Source organism: Ochotona curzoniae, unplaced genomic scaffold, assembly GCF_017591425.1.
Source record: "Ochotona curzoniae isolate NIBS_2020 unplaced genomic scaffold, NIBS_Ocur_1.0 contig_3368, whole genome shotgun sequence".
NCBI lineage: Eukaryota > Metazoa > Chordata > Mammalia > Lagomorpha > Ochotonidae > Ochotona > Ochotona curzoniae.
This window is the reverse complement of record NW_024465837.1, coordinates 3,377,889-3,401,474: the sequence shown is the minus strand read 5'-3', so window position 1 is coordinate 3,401,474 and position 23,586 is coordinate 3,377,889. Positions and strand designations below refer to the sequence as shown.

General features: G+C 40.6%; 1 protein-coding gene across 1 annotated transcript; it reads right to left on the bottom strand.

Annotated features, from left to right (window-relative positions):
- Window positions 1–1,617: 1,617 nt before the first annotated feature.
- Window positions 1,618–22,571, bottom strand: RWDD1 (RWD domain containing 1). The gene is made up of 7 exons (XM_040979983.1): window positions 22,291–22,571; window positions 12,798–12,863; window positions 9,570–9,700; window positions 5,968–6,111; window positions 5,203–5,335; window positions 4,661–4,723; window positions 1,618–1,906 (listed from the first exon to the last, which is right to left on the bottom strand). The coding sequence occupies exons 1-7, from the start codon at window positions 22,361–22,363 to the stop codon at window positions 1,785–1,787; spliced, it is 732 nt and encodes a 243-aa protein (XP_040835917.1). The 5' UTR covers window positions 22,364–22,571; the 3' UTR covers window positions 1,618–1,784.
- Window positions 22,572–23,586: the final 1,015 nt, after the last annotated feature.

Sequence of the window (23,586 nt, the reverse complement as noted above, 5' to 3'; positions counted from 1 at the left end):
CTCTGCTGGCAGAACAGCATGAAGCAATGCGATAGGCAGGAACAATATCCAAAAATACAAACGGTAAAGAGAGAATTTCTTTGAAGCACTCTTCACGTTTTTTTCTTTAAAAGTACATAAACATTCCATAATATATATTCACTCAACAAATTAAGTGACTGCCCTCTGCTAGACATTGTTACACAGATATACTGGTGAGGATACACTGGTTACACGCTACGTTTTTATACAACTTCACACAAGTAGAAAAACAAAAACAAAATGTTTCTGAAATCCAAGAACAAAACTGACAACAAAGACAGATTATTGCTGCAAGTACTAATGGCCACGCTGTTGCACATCCTAAGTGCACTCCAATGTGATAAGCAAGAAACTTAAGTTATTTCAGAGTGCAAATTATGCAAAGTTAGTATTCACTCCAGATGAAAAGACTTGGAAATGTTATTGGAACTAACCAAGTTGTCTTCTTTTGGCTCTATCTGCATCCTGAAGTAACAAAAAGAAAATCCACTTTAATACCTGGAGGAAATGTATAAAATCAACCCTTAAAACCCATGTGAAGGGGAGGAAGCAACATTCTTGACTCTTCCATGTAAAGTCATCTTTACAGCCACCACAATGCTGACTGCTGCTTTTTTCTTTTTTTTTTTTTTTTAACCTTAATTGGAGGGCTTCTTCCAGATTCTTATACATTTGCCAATCATCTCACATAACACAAGCCTGCACATTTCTATTTAGAAATGAACATCACTGCTGTTTGATTCTATTGGTCTGGTGGCCAAGACTGACTAAGAGATTCCTAAAAAGGATTAAACTCCCAAGATACTTTTATCATAATAATTTGCTTTTAACTATAAAGTCTAATTTAAAAATAAACATGATATTTTCTGTTTGTCAGCACATGATATATAAACTTCTGCCTAGAAGCAGCTACTAGCAAAAATCACAAGCAATTTCCAGCTGGGTTTAATAGTTAATGCAGGACAGCCAGCATGAAGCCTGGCTCTCCTCACTGGAAATCCCAAGTCAGCTGCCTCAGATTATCAGAAGGAGAAGTTACGCATGCATGGATGTGGATATGTGTTTCTCTTGAAGGCAGGGTACAATTTCAGTAATCCAAATTCTTTTAGAATGGCTAATTACAAGAACATAGGGAAAAACAGCAAACACACAGACTTCACATTTGTAGCACAGGAGTCATAAATTAGGAATGTGCATCAGAATTTGAGATTGTGTTATTTTAAAATTTAGATTACTACTAAGTGTTTATAAATCTAAACTTAACAAAATGATTTTGAGTCAACCATTTTATAAGATTAAAATATGTTTTATTGCAGATTATAAGCTTCTGCCTTTTAAGACAATTTTTTTTGTGTGTCTGGAGGCTAAACCCCAGAAGGTTTAAAGTTCCTTTTAGCCAGGCTTCTAATTCTTATATGAATGATGATATAGTAGTGCAAAAACATTTCAGTGTCTCCAGCACAGAAGCTCCAAGTGAATCCAAACCACAGTGGCGGCCTGCTTCCACACCTTGTGATCAGAGGCAGGACCTCTCAACACGGCATGCTTTCAAATACGTAACCCTGTGCTCATCAATAAGGAACTAAGCATTTCACATTTGAAATTTTAAAGTTGGTTTATTAAGTTCAATGATGAAAGCCATCAGAAGAACATTCTCCTGAAAATTATTTTTTCTTAGAAAAAAAGAAAGGAAAATCAAAACCCTCTCAGCTAAGCCACAGATGCTGTGGCAGTCAAGCCTCTCTGCAGAAGGGGTCAGTCCATTAGTCAGCTGAATCACTTCCTGGGTCAGCAGGATTATAGTCTGGATCATCGTCATCATCCTCCAGCTCCAAGTCATCCATTTCCTGGAACAAGGACTCATCTACTTCCACGTTGTTGCCGGCTGCAAACAAGCAAGCAAAACCACATTCAGCCTTATATTCAGGAATGAATGAAACTACTCACTGTAGTACCAAAAAGGCAACTTTCAGATATGCATATGGCAATATAAGTGATGAAATCTCAAAGTACTATGGCAGCCATATCAACAATGACGTGGATTAGTCAGCAGTAGGTGGCCTTTTCAGAGCCAACATCATTTTTCAGGTTTACAACCTAATGACCGGTTATTAAAAAAAAGGCCTATTATGATTCATAACATGACATGCTAGTATAAGTTGGAGACAAACATGCTGCTGTTGTCCTGGTTAAACAAGATGGATTATCTCTGACCACGAGACCCATACCAAGCATTTTCTCTTCTAATACAACTGCACATCACTGACACTCAACTAACTCAGAAAGTTAATATTTTAACATTATTTTTATTTGAAAAGTACATTTATATAGAGAGGAAAAGATAGGTAGATAGATAGATTCAACAGTCAATCGATCCTCCATCCACTAGTTCTCTCCCCATTCGGCCACAACATTCAGAGTTGAACTGGCCCAAACCCAGGAGCCTCCTCTGGGTCCCCTATCCTGTGCCAGCACTTAACAGTCCTACAAGGTACAAGGCTGAGAGACAGGCACTGAAAGAATGAATTAGAAATAAGAATTAAGAGTGAATAACACAAGAAAAAGAAAACAGTGCAGACCAAGGTTGACTGAACACACAATCCAGGCACGAGAGCCCAAAACAACCTTCTGAGTCCACTTCTATTCTAGGTATACAAATCAAATTTTGCATAAATCTGAGGGTCTGAGATTACTTACAGGTTACAGCACATATTAGTAAACACATTCATCAATAATTTCAGTTGCTGTCCTCCTAGGTGCTGGGCAGACTAGTTCGAAGTAAATGACCCTAATTAGCAGGCCTATAAGCCCCTATCTCCATGGTCTTTAGGGCAACCAGGCCTAGATGCCAGCATTTCAAATATCTATCCCGGTGCATGACAGTGATCTAACCAAAAGGAGGCATGCCTCCACCTTGATCATCTTCCCATACATAACCAGGAGAGATTTAAGGATCTGGTCTCCCTCAATAAGGTGAGGTCATCTACCAGATAGACTGGGGCCTACTCTAAAATCAAACCTTAGTGAAGCGTGAACCAAGCTCTAGCTAAAGCTAAAAATCCCTAGTCTCCCACATGGGTGGTGCCCAAGACTTGAGCCATCCTCCACTGCTCTCCCAAGTCATAAATAGAGAGCTCGAACAAAAGTAGTGTAGCAAGGCACAGCATGATGGCTCAATGGCTAAATCCTTGCCTTGCAATGCCAGCATCATATATGGGTGCTGCTTCATTTTCCAGTTGCTCCACTTCCCATCCAGCTCCCTATTTATGGCCTAGGAAAGCTGTGGAGAATGCCTTAAAGCCTTGGGACCATGAACCTATGTGGGAAACCTGGAAGAAGCTCCTAGCTCCTGCTTTCAGATTTGCTCAGCTCTGGCCACTGTGGCCACTTGGGGAGTGAACCAACAAAAGCAGTATCTTTCTGTCTATCCTTCTCTCTGTAAATCTGCCTTTCCAATAAAAATAAATCTTTAAAAAAAAAAAAAAAAAAAAGAGGGGCCAGCAGGGTACCCTAGTGGCTAATTCCTGGCCTTGTATGCACCAGAATCCCATGTAGGCTCTGGTTCATGACCTGGCTGCTCCACTTCCCTTCTAGCTCCCTGCTTGTGGCCCGCAAAAGAGTCAAGGGCAGTCAAAGCCTTGGAACCCTGCACCCCGATGGGAGACCTGCAAGAAGCTCCTGGCTCTGGTTTGGATCAGCCCAGCCATTGCAACCATTTGTGAAGTGAACCAGCAAATGGAAGATCTTTCTGTCTCTCCTCCTGTGTATCTGCCTTTCTAATAAAAATAACAAATCTTAAAAAAAAAAAAAAAAAAGTAGTAAGAACAGCAAGGAAATGAGCATGCACCAATACAGAAGGAATGCCAGCAATGCAGGCTGCAGATTAGCCTGTATGCCACTGTGCCAGCCTCCAGAGAGTTAATTCATCTTTATGCTTATCCAGTATGCTTTGTACTGATAATATGCCTTTCCAAGATTAAAAATTTTAAGCTTTGGGGGAAGCAATCCTCAGGTTCTGCGTTATCACTCTTTAGTTTCACTACAAACTGTCATCTTCTTCCCCTCTTAGACCCTAGCCCACTGATAGTGAAAAGAAAAAAGGAATGAATGTTGCTTCACGCCTCTACACAGTTAACAATAAAATACAATCTGCTAAGAGCAGTCTTCATAAAGCACACTAAGTCTGAAATATTTGATAAATTTGAATCCGTCCAAGAAGAAAAAGATGAAGCATAAATTCCACACAGAATTTTAAGCAAGAGGAAAGAAGAGTTAACTTATTCAGTGAATGTTTCTAACCGGAAGGCAATTTAGATAGATAAAGGACACATTGAAAAAGACCAATAAGGAAACCTTTTTAACTGTGCAGTAGAAACCACCACAGGAATTTAAGGAGACAGATGTCATGATTCAACATGGATTTTGGAAACGCCAATTTAAAGGCAGTGGGTTTACAACGCATGATATATAATATATAAGCAAATAAATCATTAGGATTTAATGATTTAATCCTCAAAATATATATATCTTTTAACAGCTTTGAGAGGAAAAATTTTAATTAAATGTTAACCCCTCTGATTTTCTTGGATAAAACGAAGGAAGCACGTCATATAAATGTGGAAATCTAACACTGTCTTACCATCCTCCAAGAACTGGATATCAGATGTGTCAAGATTATGATCTGTTTCAAACAGTTGTTTCCCTAAAAGAAATAAGTTATGTTTAATTTGAATAGCACAGTTATTTTCCTATTCCTATAGGCCTTTAATAAATGTTATAACCCAAGAAAGCAAGATAGAATGCCTTATTTTTTTCTGTGAATTGCATTGCATTTATGACCTCATACAGTAGTAAAGAGGTATATGAAATGGCTTTGCATTACAGTGGAGCACAGGGAAACCTAGTCGGCCTAAGAGTTCTCAAAGACACACTGGTCGCCCCTACCATGCCCAAGGCCTGTAACCCTGAATGTCTCTGCATCTCAGGATCTACCAACTCAGTATTTATTCAAAGAAAACACACAAAAGACAATCAATAATGACTTGCAGAGAAAATATTATCATGTAAACACGTCTTCTCTTTTGGTCTTTTCTTTCACAGTCTGTTCAATGACCTTCTTACTACATAAAACATATCAGAGGAGAGTGTATGGAGAACAAAAAAAAGCGGAGGTGGTCATACCACTTAATTTATTCTTTCCTGCTTGCTCTTCTTCTTTCATCCGTTTCTTTTTAATTTCCAAGAGCTCGGCATCAAATTTGGCCTTCCAACTTAAGAAATTCTCAATTGTAACAGGTGTGCCGTGGAATAATTTCTTAGAAAAGTCAAAGAAGACCAAGTTAATGACTCAGACAGCACTTTAACAATAGAGCACCTTCCAAACACAGCCATGTACAAACAACAGACCATAAAATTAATGGTTGAACCTTGAAACATTTAAATCAACTTCTATCTGCACTTGCTACTCATTAGTTTTGATAAATTATTCTGGAAACATCCGTTTTTTATTCTTATTACAAAAATAAACTACTCAATAGTCACTATTTTCACCATAGTTATTCACCACTGAAAGTTGCTGCTGGCAGTGTTATACTTTGAAATCACATCAGTCTGTAACACTAAATCATAACTCCTCTAGTTTGTTTCAGATTGAAATATTCTTATTTAGAAACTTCAGAATTCTGAAATCCATACTATAGGTGAAATAATATCTACTTCTTAATATAAATGCATTACATTCACAAATCTTTGGTAACTGGTTTTTATTACTCAAGGCATGCATCTAACCAAATGGGGTCTTCTAAAATTTAGTTTTTACCAAACTGTACTGAAACTTACTTTTACTCATTTTTGTGATTTCCAAAAATATTACAGAAATTACCAAGACCAAACCAAACAAGAACTAAAAACATATTTAAAGTTTAAAAAGAAAAGCTTTCAAATAACCTTTTCAGCTTCTTCTGCTTCCTTCTCCTTTTGTCTCTTTTCTTCCTCTCGCCTAGTTTTTATCTGATCTACTATTTCATTTAACTTTTCTTGCACAGCTGTAACTAGAGTGAAGATCATCACCATACCAAGATTTTCTTCAGCCTGGTTAACAGAAAAAAAAGAGAGAGAAATTTAGAGAAACAAAAAACAAAACAAAAATCAATGGGAAAGAAAGCTTTCCAATGAGTCCCAAACATTTTATAACACAATCACCAATTTAGTTTTAATTGTTCACGAAGTTGGACAAATGGTCACTTAAAAAGAGAGCAGGCATATATATAATGCAGGCAAATTCAGAAAGCCTTTTCCTGTAGTAATTAGCGTCATCATTTCTTCAGGACATTTTCATTATTTTAGTCCTTTCTCAGCACTTTAACAATTGCCTGAGAGCCAGTGCAAGCTTCAGCTGTCCAACTTACATTTCAGCTCCCTTCTAAAGTGCCTGGAAAAGCAGAAGAGAATGGCTCAAATACCTTGGCCCTTAACCCATATCAGAACCTTAGGGGAAACTGCTGACTCCTGGCTTCCACCTGGCCCTAACCTGGCCCAACTCAGGCCAGTGTGGCCATTTGGGGAGTGAACCAATGAAAGGGATCCTCTCTCTGGATCTTTAACTCCCTTTCAAATAAATACACCTCTAAAAAACAATCCTGAATTTTTAGGCCAGGATAATTTTTCTATATCTAATACATCATATCATTAATGAAGGTACATTCAAAATGCTACTTTAAAATAAAGTATTTATTTATTTGTTTGAAAGGCAGCATTAAAGAGAGAAAGAGATCTTCCATCCACTGATTCATGGCTCCAATAGCCAGGGTGGAGCCAAGCCAAAGCCAGGAGTTGGGAATTCTACCTGGTATCCTACATGGGTTGCAGGGACCTAACCACTTGAACCATCTTTCCTGTTTTGCCAGGCATGTTAGCAGGGAAGAGAACTGGAAATGAAGAGCAGGACTTGAGTCGGCACTCATATGAGATGCCAGCCTGCCAGTCTCATAGGCAGTATTTTAGGCCACTGTGCCAAAAGAAAAGCCATGGTAGTTTTGTAATTTTATCTTCACCTTTGTTTTAGACTGGATAGGTTTAAAACCAAGTGTAAAAGCATCCCCAATTCAAGAAAGGGATATGATTCAATACCTATTCTCCAAACAAAGACAGGGTTTCAATGGAAACAGAAACCAACAGCCAAAAATTTCAACTACACTAGTTAAACTCAATCTGAGAAGCAGAGATTATCAAGCATTTCTTAACACGGCTGGCCTAGGCAGCATTTTAGTGGGTACTTCACTCTCTAGGCCCAAACTGAGTACCAGGCATAAAGCTATCAACTGTAGCTGTCTTCAGTGCGGCTTTTCAGCAATGTCTTCCTACTAAAACCTTAAATCTAAGACAAAACAAACCTTTCTCCTGAATGCCAAAACCATTTTTAAAAAACCATGCACTAGATGATTTCATGCTCTATAATCACCTTACTCCCACTCTGAAAAACCCATTCCTTGGTTCTCAAACTTAGCAAGATGATACTATCTACTTCATCCGAACATCTCCATCCTATATAAATTCAATCACTGCCTCTTAAATACCATTTAAATCTGTTGATAATTCTCTATCCACACTGTTATTACCCAGCCCAAGTAAGAAACTACTAACTGATCAGATTAAAACCTACATAACTGTGCCCCTGACACCAACTTCCCTAGACAACTGAATAAACACAAAAAGATAAGTACATTCAAATTGATCTGGCCTATCTCTTGCCTCAAATAACTCCCTAAACCAATCAGGACCAAACCCATAGTTCTGAGTCCATTTAAACAATGCTTCTAAAGAAGTAACCTATTTAGTTCTATCACTTATCAGTACCAGTTTTAAAGTATGCATGAATCCAAGTTCCAGGAGGCAATCACTCCTTTCTTTCCTTCCCTCTCTATTTTTCTACACATCTTCCCTAACCCCTTTCACTCAATGCCTTTTAACAAGATTGTTTCCTTCTCGTGAAAGTGCCCTACATCCTTTACTCCTTTATGCTTGCCAAATTCTTCAAAAATTATCTTCCTGCTAAAGCTTCTCCAAATCTGTGTCCACCCACACAAGTACAGGTGCTTCACCTGTCATGCCTAATGATTTCCAGTCTGCCAATCGACATGCCTTACCAGAGAATAAAACCCAGGAGAGCAGAGGTAGTATCTGTGTTAGTTACTCAATCTGAAGCTCAATACACTTACATAATAAAGCACACTAGGCATCCTTTATAAAAGTTAAGTATTCCAAAGGAAAGTTAAAAAATAATTATTCTTGTAGATATTAGACAATTCAAAGTCCTACTAGTTCCACATCCCCAGTATTCAAAAAATATGAAACCTACACCATTTTCATCTTATCAACTTCTGTTCCTAAATCAAAATATCTAATTTTAGCAAGTGTGAAAAAAGATTCTTAATTCAATAGCTGTGATGAAACAACTCACACCATTTGCAAGGTCACTATGCTGTGCACAGCCCAGCTGCTGCGGCCACCTGCAAAGTGAACCAGTCAACAGAAGGGCTCTCTCCCTCTTGGTCTTCAATTCAGATTTTCAAACACATAAACACATCTTTTTAAAAAAAGAATGAGCTCTATCTGCCAAGCCTAAACTATCATTAGCAGTTAGACTCTACAATGCAACTAGTCTAGTAAGAACTTTACAGAAACTATTTTTTTTAAAGATTTATTTTTATTAGAAAGACAGATATACAGAGAGAAGGAGAGACAGAGAGGAAGATCTTCCATCCAATGATGCATTCCCCAAGTGACACAACTGCTGGGGCTGAGCCGATCCAAAGCCAGGAGCTTCCTCTGGGTATAGGATCCCAATTGGGTACAGGATCCCAAGGTTTTGGGCCATCCTTGACTGCTTTCCTAGGTCACAAGTACGGAGCTGGATGGGAAGTGGGATCAATGGGACATGAATCAGCACCCATACAGGATCCTAGCATGTGCAAGATGAAGATTTGGCTGCTAGGCTAGTGCACTGGGCCCAGTAACTATTTTTCAACACCAGACAATCCTCCCCTCTTGGAAGGCTCCTAAACTATTAACTCTGTTTGGAGACTTAGGGGAATAGAAAAATACCAACAACAAGTTCTTTTCCAAAACTGCAAGCAACTAGCTTATTAACAGGTCATAATACATAAGTTTTAATTATACTGCAAATTGCAATTTTTAGTTACCTGTGGGACCAAACCAAGTAACCATACCAAAACCACATTTAGAATAAAACATCTACTGAGCTGATCCAAAGTCAACAGCCAGGAGCTTCTACACATGGTGTGGGGGCCCAAGGACTTCAGTCATCCATTGCTGCCTCCCCAGGCCATAGGAAGGGAGCTGGATTGGATCAGAAGTGCAGCAGGTGTAGAACCGCTGCTCATATGGGATGCTGGCACTGCAGGCTGAAGATCAGCCTGTCAGCCACTGCACCAGCTCCTAGATAACATTTTCTAACTCTTCAAATTAACTTACAGTACTTAAACCCAATATAAAATTCCTCCACAAACATAAAATTGCTATTTCCTCACCTGTAATGCTAACAATTTTAAAATGTCTGATACATCATTATCATCTAGATTTTCCTGGGAGAATATTTCATAAAGAGGAGCTTCATCTGGATATTTTTCACTGTATGTAAACTTGAGAGTAGTCTGGACAGCTAGGAGACAAGAATAAAAGCATGAGGTGAATACATTAAAAGCACAGGGGTTGTTGAACAGTGGTTAACTCATAATATGTCAATGGAGGGTAGCAAAACACATTTCCCTACAGAAAAACCCAGAGTTACTAAGAGCCCAAACAGGTAATCACTAATGTAAACAATATATACCACCACAATATACGACCTACCAGGCAATCTTTGGTGCTTTTTCCAGACCATGAGCAGGGACTTAGACCAGAAGTGGAGGCGCTAGAACAAACGACACCCATAGGTGATGCCAGTTTCACAAGCTGCAGCTTTACCTACTGCACAGCACCAGCCCTATCAATCAAATTTTATAATTGTTTCATACTGTATTCTAAGGATATTCTTTAACACATAGTATTTAAACTGCAAGCTGCCAACTGAATTTTACCATGCAAGTATATGTTAAAATGCATTTCATCGGCGCCAGTGTTATGACACAGTGGGTTAAGAGTCCTTTGTGATGTCGGCATTGAATGTGGGCGTGGTTTGGGTCTAGGTTGCTCCACTCCTGCTCCCTGCCGATGTGCTTCAGAGGGCAGAAAGGCTGACCCCAAATTACACAGGGACTCTGCACCCATGTGAGAGACCTAAATGAGGCCCCTGATTCCTGGCTTTGGCCTGGCCCAGCCTTGGATGTTACAGCCATTTTGGAAGTAAACCAGTGGATACAAAATCTATATATATATTTCTCTCTGAACCTCTGCCTTTCAAATAATTTCAAATAATTTTCTTTAAAAAATGTATCTAATAATTTTAACAAGTTCTTGTTAAAAAAAATCAAAAAACTTAGACTCTATGTACTAAACATTCATTATAGAAAATGCAAAAATACAAGAGGAACAATTCTATCAAGCAGTCGCATCACTAGGAAGCAGTCGGTTACCATTATAGTACCATTATAGCACCAAAGCATCTCTAAGAACATACTTCAAACTATCATTCTTTGTACATTTTAACCCGATTACATACACATAATAATCTCTTTAAAACTTTTTAAAAAGTATTAGTTGATTTGAAAGACAGAGTAACACAAACTGAGGAGCAACTGAGATAGACTGCTTCTGTCTGCTGATTTACTCCTCAAACAGCCACGAAAGTCAGGGCTGGGCCAAACTGAAGCCAGGAATCACACACTCCATTAGGCTCTCCCAGGTGGGTGACAGGAATTGAAGCACTTGAGCCACAGTTCACTGCTTGCTGAGCTTGCTGGGCTCGCTGGGCCTGCTGGCAAGGAACTGCACAGGGAAACTGTTCCTGTGACTAACAAGGGCTCCGATCAGGCATACGAGCATCCTGAGTGGCAGTTTCAGGCTGCTGTGCAATTCATCAATTCACTAATAGATCCACATATATCAACCTGCATTAAATATATGTAATTACTTATTGATTTAAAATTTAAAGTCGAAATTCTGTATGATCTCAAATACGAGTGTCTTTCCAGTTCAGTAAATGTTCAATTGAAGCAGATGTCTCTTAAGAATATCAGTTTACTGAGTAACAGAAAACAATAATTACATCTACTATGTACTATATTGGTATAACAATACTTCCCTTAGAATATCCTATAAATACCCATTGAATCAAGGAGTATAAACACTTTCTAAATCTCCTGCTTCATGATTCCACTGGCTCTCTTGAGCATGAGTAAAATTCACATTCTCAATAGTGGATTGTTCTCTCTTCACCAATACTAACAATTTTTGGGGGGAAGATAAAATATTTTAATTTCAGCTTGCATTTTTATTGGTAAAGAGACTCACTCTTAATAACCATTTATAATGCCTTCTTTAGAAATCATAACTTCATTTTCTCCGCTTGTTTTTCTACTAGTTAGTGCATTAAGTTTTCAGACAAAAAACAGTACACTCTAGGAATCTCCTCTAAGAAATAACTTTAAAATATTTTTCAAAGGAGGATAGTGGCCTATACAGAACTACTTTACAGACATGTTATCCTATTATGCCAATGAAACTACTATTCAGAATTTGGATGCTAGAAATGTATTTTGTATTTCAGTAAATCTTAAAGAAAATTATACTTGGGATTATTTTATTAATAATACTGGCACACCATTACAGCAACATTAATGGAATTATATAAAGCCAAAATGATGCCACGAGCTTCTCCTCCAAAGGGAGCTTCCTGAAGAGTAGTCAAAGCAAGATTTGTTTTAATTCTTCAGAGACAAGTTTAGCATTTATCTTGTGAAAGAATACGAGTCATCAACTCAGTAGTAACTGCATCCAATACCCTTTACTTCAGATTTAAGTAATATCTGAATGCTAACCTCATTTTCAATTATGGAACACAGACTTATAGTTATCAAGTAATAACACTATATTGGCCATTATTGATTGCCCCCAGAAGAATTTTAGTTCACCAGCCTAATGCGTGAAAAAAAATCCTCTAAGTTAGCAATTTATAAACAGTAGTACCTAAAATGATGAAATATGGAAACGTTCTTCAGATATCATTAATCCCAAACCTTTGTCAAATTTAACTTAAAATTTTTTTTATTTCACTGCATTGACTTTAGAACTGCTTTACTTCAAATTTCTATTTAATGGCTCTATGGTTACACAACATTTTTATCTAGTTTTATATATACATATGTTGAAATAATAGAAGAATATTCCTCTAAAGAGAAATGGAGAAAACCATGCAGACAAGCATATATTCAACCTCATTTATTACAGCAAATGTTTGAAAAACATCAACGTCCAAAGACAAAAACAACCAACAATACACAACTGCTGAAATGAGTTTACATGCGAAGTCACATTTTGAACAAAAATCTATTTTTTGTTCCTGCTGCTCTGGTTAATGTTTGTGTTTTTTTTTTTTAAGTTGAGCTTTCTGTGACATACTATACCATGCTGACTGTCACTCTACTTCTCTAGAAATCATTTTTATACTGTAAATACTAACTAGAAGCAGACACCATTAATGTAGAGTCTTAACAGCATTTTGGGACTTCCATCCCAGCAATATCTAACAATGGCGGCACAATAATGAAACTCCTGAGAAACCAGCTTAGAGAAATCACCAGTATTTTTACAAAACTTACTTTCATCATTTTCTCCTGCCTCAGATGTCACAGTAATGGTGAAGCTGGGTGGCTTTTCTGATAATACTGCAAAAAAAAAAAAAATATATATATATATATACATATATATATACACACACACATAGAGAAGTTACATTGTTAGCATGAGTCCTAAGGCACATGCTTTTCCTATCAGCAAATTATCATGCTCAATCCTTATTCCTGGCACTCAGCCTGTATTTCTATATCCAAAAATACAAATTGAACAGAACATCAAAATCATAAAACAGCCAGCAACTTTCTATTTAAATTGAGGACTGCCTTTAACCTAGAAAAAGACACCAATAGTACATAACCCTTTTGAAATTTTACCAAATCAATTATAACAAATCATTTACTATTTTAAAAGTTCATTCTTTTTTTCTTAAGATTTTTTTTTTTATTGGAAAGGCAGATATACAAAGAGGAGGAGGTAAAGAAATGAAGATCTTCCGTCCATTGATTCATTCCCCAAGCAGCCACAATGGCTGAAGCTGAGCCAATCCAAAGCCAGGAGCCAGGAGCCTCCTCCAGGTCTCCCATGTGGGAGCAGGGTCCCAAGGCTTTGGGCCATCCTCAACTGCTTTCTCAGGTCACAAGCAGGGAGCTGGATGGGAAGCGGGGACACCGGGATTAGAATAGGCGCCCATATGGGATCCCAGTACATTCAAGGCGAGGACTTTTAACCACTATGCCATTGTGCTGGGCCTGGAAAAGTACATTCTTAAAATAATCCAAATGGAAGGGTAGAAAAAACTTTGATGTTTCTCACAAAAAAAACTGACTGATAACCATGTTATTTTTTTATATATTTATATGAGAGGGTTTCCAAAAAATTAATGGAAATTACATATCAAATAATCATGTATGAATTTCTCAATTTTGTACTCCAACATTAACTTACCTTTTAATTCCACTTTCCACATACTATTCGAACTATAACCTGTGTTATAACTGAGAATCACTATGATGAACAGTAACTGTGGATTTATTACACTTTGTGCTTCTTGTGGACTCTTTCACAAACATTTACTGAGCTGCTACCCTCTTTATAAAATTATAAAATGGATTAGCTCTGAATCTAAACATCATATTGCATGCAATTAACTGAATAAGTCAGTCAAAAGTCAACATTCACATAAATAAAGTTCTTCATCCATTATTCTGATATCTATCTGGTGCTATATTACTGTTTATCTTCTATCTCCCAATGAAAAGACTATAAAAACTCCGTGAGATCACCCAGATCACCACCTGGTAGCATATAGAACCTCAATAAAAATTGGCACAGTGAAAGAAGGACCACACTAATAATATGAAAGGAGCAAGATATTAAAAAGCGAACAAACAAACCTGTTTCCAGAACCATTTAAGCTATAAACAAAAGAACTCCAAGCCCCAGGGTTAGTTGCTAAGCCTATGAGAAAAGCCTCTGTTTTATTCTATGCTGCCAGGCATTGCCCACTGGCAGGGTTGGCAGCAACCTGAACACGCTAGCTGAAATGAAAGGCATCACCAACAGAGTCATTGGAAACTATCTGGCCTTGGCCATGCAGAAATTACAGAAGCTGCCATCATATACATGATCAATAATACTTTCAATACAGGTACCTTCATTTCAATTGAAGTTTAACATATCTGAAGCAACAATGAACACCCCTGACTGCTAGAAAGATATCTGCTAGAAAGATATCTGCCAGGAAAATTGATTAGACTCATATTTTAATAGATCTTAGGCAGTACCACTCATGACGCAAGCGACAGTATAAAAAAGCTTTTATAATATGATCTACCTTATTCATTTTAAACAAATGAATACAAAATAAATGTGATATGTTTCATTCTTCTGTCTTTTCATAACCAACTATAGCATCCATATATGACAAAATGTAAATATTTAGAGTACAGAAATGATATTCCATCATATTATCATCTAGGATTCCATGGGGCTGTAGGTTACAAACCTGATAAAAGGCAGGTAACATGTACCGAGTGTCTGTCCTATGCATTTACATGTCAATCCTTTATTTCTGACACCAAGGCCATGATTTTACACCATTACTGTATTTCACCCAGTTGAAGACCTTAACAAGTAGGAGATACACTTTATCTCACATATCACTGCGAAAACGTTTGCAACTACAACATGGAATCAATTTAGACAAACACATGTCAGAGATGTCCAAGTTTGAAAAAGTGTGTTTCAGAGGCAATTTAATGTGGAATTACTCAAAATTTATAGATACGGAAACTGAAGAGATGAATTTAAAATTTGTCTAAAATTCTACTGCTAGAAACTGACTGTACTAAATAAACTGTTTAGAACTTAGTTAATAAGAAAAAATGCTTCCAGTTGAGAAACTCCAGGCAAGTTATTTGAGCTAGGATAAGCATCACAGGAGGCCTACTGCAAACATGGGGATGTTCTTGAGGATACCATGGCAACAAAGGCACAAGGAGAGAAAACAAAAGGAATATAGGGAGAATAATAAATATTACACTAGCCTACACATGAGTGAAGAAAACTTGCTGAAAATACAGATGAATATTTATGTGTGGACAATAATAGTTTTTACCAATAATATGGTCAGCATTCTATTTCTAAACAAAGGAAGGTAAATCTAGAAACAGCATATAATAGCAGAGAAACAAGTCTGTGCTGGGGTCCGTGCAGTAGGTGTGGATGGCATGAAGGTGTGAAGAGAATAGCTCGCGTGCTTGGCAGGGCCCAGGGGAGCTTCCAGCTGCTTGGCAGGACCCGGAGGATTTCTCTCTGACCACCTTGACGCAGTCTTGCCACCTTTTTGCATGGAAACTCAAGAACCCCACTAAGAAATCTGTAATCTATCGAGGCATTGTTTGCCCCTGTGAGATGGCTTTTGCCACCAATGTGAGCTTGAGAGTTAATGTTATTGATAATATCTTGGTGAGTGGGCCTTTAACTGTGCACAGGAGTACAATTAAACCCATACCATTTCTGGACACCTTATTGTGTACCTACCCACTGCCCTGAAATTGGGCCCAGACATATAGCATGGCTTCTAGGAAATGCTTAATAAGAATTTTACAAAGTAATGGAAGTGATGGGAGTGAGAGCTAAAACTGCTATGGCAATAAACATAGTTATTATTATCTCAAAGGCTAGCCTGTCTTTGCAATTTTTTGGAGCATAGAAAATGTAATTGTTTTAGCAAATTTTATAATTTTTAGCTAGAAAAATTAAAGAAAAATGCTTTTGATTACTGTTTCATTGTTTATGGGGTTGTAGAGTCTATAGTTGTAGGGGGATTTAACATTTGAAACTTTTGTTTTAGATTTTACATTTTTTCCCTTGTAACCTATTTTCCCATTAAATAATGGGTAAACTGTAGAAATAGAAATATGGTAGGAATGTACTACTGATTAGCAGGTAATCGCATGTGCCTTGGCCTTAGAGTCCTGGCTGTCGCTCCATGGGTACTGTTGAAGAATGAATAATGGCTTGCTTTGAAGAATATGAATACGGTATTTTGCAGAATTCTCTTTAGGGCACCTGCTTAGCCTTGAAGTGCAGATGGAATGACCAAATGTCTGTGCATGCCAACTTAGTCTTGAAGTAAAAATAGAACAGTTAGTTGTTTGTGTAGAAGCTTGTGAGGTGTCTGAGTAAATAAAAAGAGCAGCTTTTTCTTGAGCTGTTGTGAGAACACACCAGGTGTACAGTGTCTGTGTCTTTCTTTATCGCTGACTCCACGCACCCTTCCCAAGCTCCAAACTCAGCTGGAGCTGGACTCCAGCAAGTCTGCATGTTAAGTAGGTGACTATTACAATTAATCAGGTGAAGGTAATGTGGCTGTGAACTAGGTCGATAGCCATGGGAATAGCAGGACAGCAAGGATGATAGGATGACAGCAAGATGATGGTGTGAGTCTGTAGTCTGAAGATGTGCAATAACATAAATGAGGCATACAAAAAAAAGATACAATTTATTTCAAGGATGTTGGTACTTTAGCTGAAAGTGGGCATCAAATAGGATATCAGAAATGGGCAAGTGATAGTCTTATGGTACAGTGTTAGCTGAAGCCTCCAGCTGATGCACCAGCTTTCTATTATCACAGAAGACAGGTCATATTCTGGTTTCACCATTTCTGATCCAGACCCCTGAAGACGTGCCTGGGAAAGCAGCAGAAGCTAGCTGAAGGTCCGAAGCCCCCAGCACCCATGTGGGAGACTGGGATGATTCCTCTGATCCCCAAGCTTTAGCATGGCCCAATGCTGGCCTTTGTGGCTATTCAGGGAGTAAATCAGCAAATGCAAGTCTGTCTTTCCTCTCTGTAATTCTGCCTTTCAAACAAATAAATTTTAAAAGAGAGAGAGAGAGAAAAGGGGGTGGGAGGAATAGGCAAATCGAGCCAAAGAGAATTTTAATAATTGAGGATAATCCACAGAAAAGCCAAAGTAAAAAGCACTTTGTAGTGCAAATAAAAACCACTATCAATTTTACAATGAACTCTCAGTTTGAAGAATAAGAAGAAAGAAAAGTCATCAGAGCAGAGGTAGTAACAAACTCAAGAGACAATAGTGTCAATAAATCGAGGACAGGATGGTTCATCCTGTCCCTCCCTGTTGTAGCCACTCCCTTGTCTTCTAGGAGACATGCTGTACCACAGTCACCCATGAATAGCAACAGTTTTCTACCAGTGGGAACCACTGCTATAATGTATGCATAACCCAAAGCCTATTTTATTTGCTAGCAGATGGAAGATTGATATCTCTCTCTCTCTCTCTCTTTCTCCTCATTCCCCACCCTGTCTCTCCCTCTGTCATTCTACCTTTCTAATAAGTAATTAAATAATAAAAGTTTTGAGATGCTATTTCCACTGCGTGGTTATGCCCACACAAGCAGGTGAATCTTAGTAAAGACAAGGAATTATGAAGCCATAGTAGAATAATCCATAAAAAAGATGCAGACTTCCAGTAGAGTATTCCACATTTGTGTAACAGTTACAAATTTTTTAAAATTACCTTTTTATCTTTAAGCAGATATGGAAACTGGGGCTTGGAAATTTTATATAATTTGTTCAAGGATACTACACTCTCCTTCCAATACAAAGAGAAATACTGTAAACAGCTACAAGGCAAACAGCACTGGGAAACACTGCTAATACAGCCCCTAAACCCACTCTCCCCTCACCTGAGAAGAATAAAGACCTTCCAACCCCTGTTCCCTCAAAAAATGACTAAGTCCTGGCCCACAAGAAGAGTACATATATGTCTTTTGACAGTTTCCAGGAAATCTGTTAAGAAATTGCTTTTACTTCTTTTATGTCTTACTCTGCCTGGAAAAGAAATGGGGTTGTCATCTTGACCATGAATGTGAGACCTCATCTCAAGGTAACAGAGAGCTTGTCAGAATTTGCCTAGAGCCTGAAGACTTCTGAGATTAAAGCCACAAGAACTCTTATGTGCAAAAGCAATAAACTTTTTTTTTTAAGATTTATTTTTATTATTTTTTTTATTGGAAAGGCGGATATCCAGAGAGGAGAGACAGAGAGGGACATCTTCTACCTGATGATTCACTCCCCAAGTGAGCGCAACGGGCCGATACTATGCCGATCCGAAGCCAGGAGCCTCTTCCGGGTCTCCCACGTGGGTGCAGGGTCCCAAAGCTTTGGGCCGTCCTCGACTGCTTTCCCAGGCCACAGGCAGGGAGCTGGAAGGGAAGCGGGGCTGCCGGGATAGAACCGGCGCCCATATGGGATCCTGGGCATCCAAGGCGAGGACCTTAACCACTTGCGCCACCGTGCCGGGCCCGAAAGCAATAAACTTTTACCTTTCTAAAAACCAATGTTAAACAAAATGTTCTGTCACAGCAGAAACTAATGCAAAGCTGAACCATAACCAAAATGGGGATGGAAAAGTTACTACACTGGATCTGTAAAAATGGATGATTCCCAAATTGGATGAAAGAACAACACCTGTGCAACACATTATTCTGAAATGGGTTAAGTGGAGGAAAGATCAAACACCACTATGAACGCCAGACTTGTACCACTCTCAGTGAATCACTATGCTTTTGAGGAACACAAGTAAGGTTGCTGCCTATGGTGGAAGCAACCAGAAGGCATGCACAACTGTCAGAGCATACGACGGACAACAGCAGTGAAACAGAATTAAGGATCTGTCAAAACCAGGTATTAGACATAGCTGTGCTGAAAAGTACACTTAAGATATATACAAAGATCTTGGGTATTCAAAATGAACAAGAGCGCCTGTAAATAAGTTTCTGGGCCTGGCGCGGTGGCTTAGCACCTAAAGTCCTGTCCTTGAATGCGTCGGGATCCCATATGGGCGCCGGATTTAATCCCAGCAGCTCCACTTCCCATCCAGCTCCCTGCTTGTGGCCTGAAAAAGCAGTTGAGGACAGCCCAAAGCCTTGGGACCCTGCACCCCACATGGGAGACCTGGGAGAGCTCCTGGCTTTGGAACAGTGCAGCACTGGCCATTGCGCTCACTTGGGGAATGAATCATCAGACGGAAGATATTTCTGTCTCTCCTCCTCTCTGTATATCTGACTTTGCAATAAAAAATAAATAAAATCTTTTAAAAAAAACAAAATAAATAAATAAAAAATAAAATAAGTTCCTTTGGTCACCAGGGAATGTGTGTTCTTTCAAACAATATTGTCTTAGAAAAATAGCTTTTATAATATGACTTCATCCTCATCAGTAAGATGCAATTACCATTTAAACAGTATTTACAGAGAGCTACTGAAGCAGCAAATATGGAATCATGTATCTCTCTTTGTAAAGCACACAGAGTTAAGGAACTTGCCCTACATTTAACCTGATGCCACTGATTTGTTCCAACAAAAATACCCATAGCCAATTTTGACACAGAAATAGAAATAAAAAGACTCCACTACCTTAGGACCTTGTCAAGGGAGACACTGCTAAAATACAATGTGGGATCAGGATAGTCCAGGCTTTCTTACCACTCAGTCATTCACTAAAGATGAAACTATACTACTTCCTTCAACAGTGACACCGAACATTTACCAAATGTGACTGGAAATGAAGTTAGAAAACCACCCATTAGCATTCCTGGCATGGAAACGTAAAAGGCTTTAGAACAGCATACCTGGCAAATTCCTAAACACAGAAATATCGTATTTCAAACTCCTCTCCCTTTTCCTCGAAGCTTTATAGGGAACCTGGCCACAACGAAGGCAAAGTTCTCTAAGAACTGTAACTCAAGATATCTCCATTTAATTTTTTGCAAAGCTTGTTGGGGTCCTAGCCAGAAACTAGACAGAAAGGCTCACACACTACTGCAGAACACTTGACTGCATCTAAGGATTCAGCCCCGACTTAACCAGGGTCAGAACACTACAAGCATTTGTGCCTCTGACAAGAATTCCACATGCTGATCTACAGCAAAGCTTCCAGGCCTTGAGCAATCAGAAATATTCACCAGACTGCTGTAGTGTTTAAAAAGCAGTAGTTTTTGGGCCCGGCATGGTGGTGCAGTGGTTAAAGTCCTCACCTTGCACGCCCAGGATCCCATATGGGCACCGGTTCTAATCCCGGTAGCCCCGCTTCCCTTCCAGCTCCCTGCCTGTGGCCTGGGAAAGCAGTTGAGGACGGCCCAAAGCTTTGGGACCCTGCACCCGCGTGGGAGACCTGGAAGAGGCTCCTGGCTTCAGATCGGCTATAGCATCAGCCGTTGCGGCTCACTTGGGGAGTGAATCATCGGACGGAAGATCTTCCTCTCTGTCTCTCCTCTCTGGATATCCGCCTTTCCAATAAAAATAAAATAAATCTTTAAAAAAAAAAAAAGCAGTATTTTTTGAGCACTTAAATGTGCAGGGTTCAATCAGGCATACATTAGGTCCAAAGAAAAGAAGAGAACAGAACAAAACAGCACTTTTTTTTTTTAAGATTTATTTATTTGTCATTGGAAAGGCCAATTTACAGAGAGAAGAAGATGCAGAGAGTAAGATCTTCCATCCACTGGTTCACTTCCCAAGTGACCACAAAGCCACAGCTGAGCCCATCCAAAGCCAGGAGCCAGGAGCCTCCTCCTGGTATCCCATGTCGGTGCAGGGTCCCAAGGCTGTGGGCCGTCCCCGACTGCTTTTCTAGTGCACAAGCAGGGAGCTGGATGGGAAGCAGAGCATCTGGAATATAAACCACCACCCATACGGGATCCTGGCCGTGGCAAGGCGAGGACTTAGCCACTGAGCCATCAGGCCAGGCTCAGAAAAAGTGCCAGAATGGCACTTTTTGACTGTGCCTACAGAGTCTGTATCTATTATAATTCCAAAGCGGCAGAAACAGTTAGACATCATGATACAATCAACTAGCCACCCTACATTCTATTTTATTTAGACACTGACATAGAAGCAAAAACAGAAAAGTTACAGCTACCCAGTCAACACTCCTAAACCCCTCTTTATTGTCCCCTTAGCATCCTCAGAAAACTGCTGCATGGCAGGTGACAGCAAGAACAGGACTGGAGCTGCTGGGAGACAGGCGAGACCTGAGCCTGTTGGCCACTCAGAGCAGAAGCTGCTACTGTTGCAAGCATTCGTCAAGAAGCGGAGTCAAGGAAACTAAGCTGAGCAAGAAGAGAGAGAAGATGCAGGATTTAAGGCAACATGATTCACACTCTGAATTTTCACAGAGGGACAACTCTCCAGGAGGCGGGACCCCGAATCCTGCTAAGCTAGGTCCTGCACACTCAAGACAGACTTTACCTTTCGACTTCTTAAATCAGAGAGAAGCCGGACTAATACAAGTTAACCTGCAACTTTGGAAATCACTTTTCATAAAGTTTAACATAGAAATTTTCTCTCCTTTCTACTATGCCCAACTAATTTCTCACTGTTTTAAGTTATTCCAATCCCCCAAGAAATCTGCTTCCTCCCATCCCAGCTGGAACAGGATCTGAAGTCTGGGAAGCCTGAATAGTAAAGAGAAGGAACAGTTTTCCGCAGGTAACCCCAGTGCCAGGCCCGCAGCCCAGAACAGCTGCCGCCGGTCCTGGAGCTCCATCCCCCTTGCTTTGCTGCAAGGTGTCCCAGGCCAGCCAACCAGCGATCGAATCCACGGTAAAAAGGGACTGGGGGCCACACTCTGAACGGGCATTCTGCAGAACGCCCCAATTTTTTTTTTAAGAAAGTAGGCAAACTATAGGAACCACGCTGTTCCCGGAAAGGACCTGGGGCAAGCCGAGCAGCGCGCACCAAGTCGGGAGACTGCTGAGGGTTAGTTCCACACAAACTGAAGCGTCCCGGGCCCGACACCCCGCATGACCCCCACACTGCGGCAAAGCGCGAGCGCCCCCGAGTTACCGATAACCGAAGAAGGCGGAGAGAGCACACGGCGCGGTGACCGCACCCTCAGGCCGTCCCTTCCCCACCCCAGCCAGGGAGGCCCCGGGGCCCCGGCCGCTCCGGCCCGGCCCCCACGCGGCTCCCTCTGAGAAAAGTCACCTGTGAAGGAGTCGGGGTAGATGGACTCGAGCGCCTCGAGCTCGTTCCGCTGTTCCTCGCCGTAATCTGTCATCTTGGCTCTCGCCGCGGCCCATGGAGCTCGCACACACGCAGGGGCGCGCTGCAGCCGAGAGCGCGGCCGCGCCGGGAGCACCGGCGGCTGCAGGCCGAGCGCAGGCGCAGAGGCCCCGCCTGGGAGGCCCGGGGCCCGCGGCCAGGCCGGGCCGGAGGCGCTCCCGCCCCGAGCCGGCCTCCGTCGGCTGCCCGGCTCCGGGTTCCACTCGTTCAGCCTGCTCCAGCCGGGCAGCGGTGTTGCGCCTGTTTCACGCTGGCTCGGCCTTAGTTGAGATGGTGGACCGCGTCCGCGCTGGCATTCGCGAAGGACAGCCTAGGGTCGGCTTCTGGGCGTGGCGGGGCCTGAGCTTGACAAGCCCCCTGAGCGCGGCGTCCATGCTCGCCGTGTCCGGCCCGGACTGTGCCTCCGGAGCTCCCCGGCGTTCGGGGTTCGGGCCTGCGGGCCCGGTGGCCGCGATCCTGAATTGGGGGTGTCAGGTGTGTTTGGGGTCCTGGGACTCCGTACTGCTCGGCGGCCGCGGGAGTTGGACGAGCGGCCAGCGCTAGCGGGGAGCCCAGAGGGGACTCGAAGTCCAGATCTTCAGCCTGCGGGCGGGATCTTCAGGCTTCCCTGTTGAGCGCGGGTGAGCGCAACCCTGAAAATGTCAGGGATTGTTGCTGTGAGCGGCTGAAGGGGGTGTGGATTGCGGTGAGAGTGTTTGGGGCCGTTGATTTGGTAATGGCGCTTCTCAGAACAAGATGCACGCATAAATAAGCAACATACAAAATGTTTATATGCGTAATGCAAGATATATACATATACATGTGCGTCTGTATTACATATACCAGAATTTATTATATACGTCCGTTATCTCCACGTGCAACAGTTTCAAAGGTTTCTCAACCATAATGGCAAAGGCTGAAGTGACTAAATTAACAGTAATTTTTAAATAGATTTTTTTTAAACTTTTTAGTTTTATACTTTTATCGATAACAAGGGATCTCAAGTTTCTTTGTGACATTAATCTAACTCCAAAAGAAAGTTCTGTTTTCTGTGTTAAAGCTGATTTTGCTTTAGTGGGAGAAGCATTTTCTGCTCTGAAATTAAAATAATAACATCAGCGTGGGCATTGCATAGCGGTAGGATGACCCACATCAGAGGGCTGCTTGCAGTCCCAGCACCTCCTTCTGGCCCAGCTTGCTAACAGAGCACTCCAGGGGCAGCAAATGATGGCTCAAGTG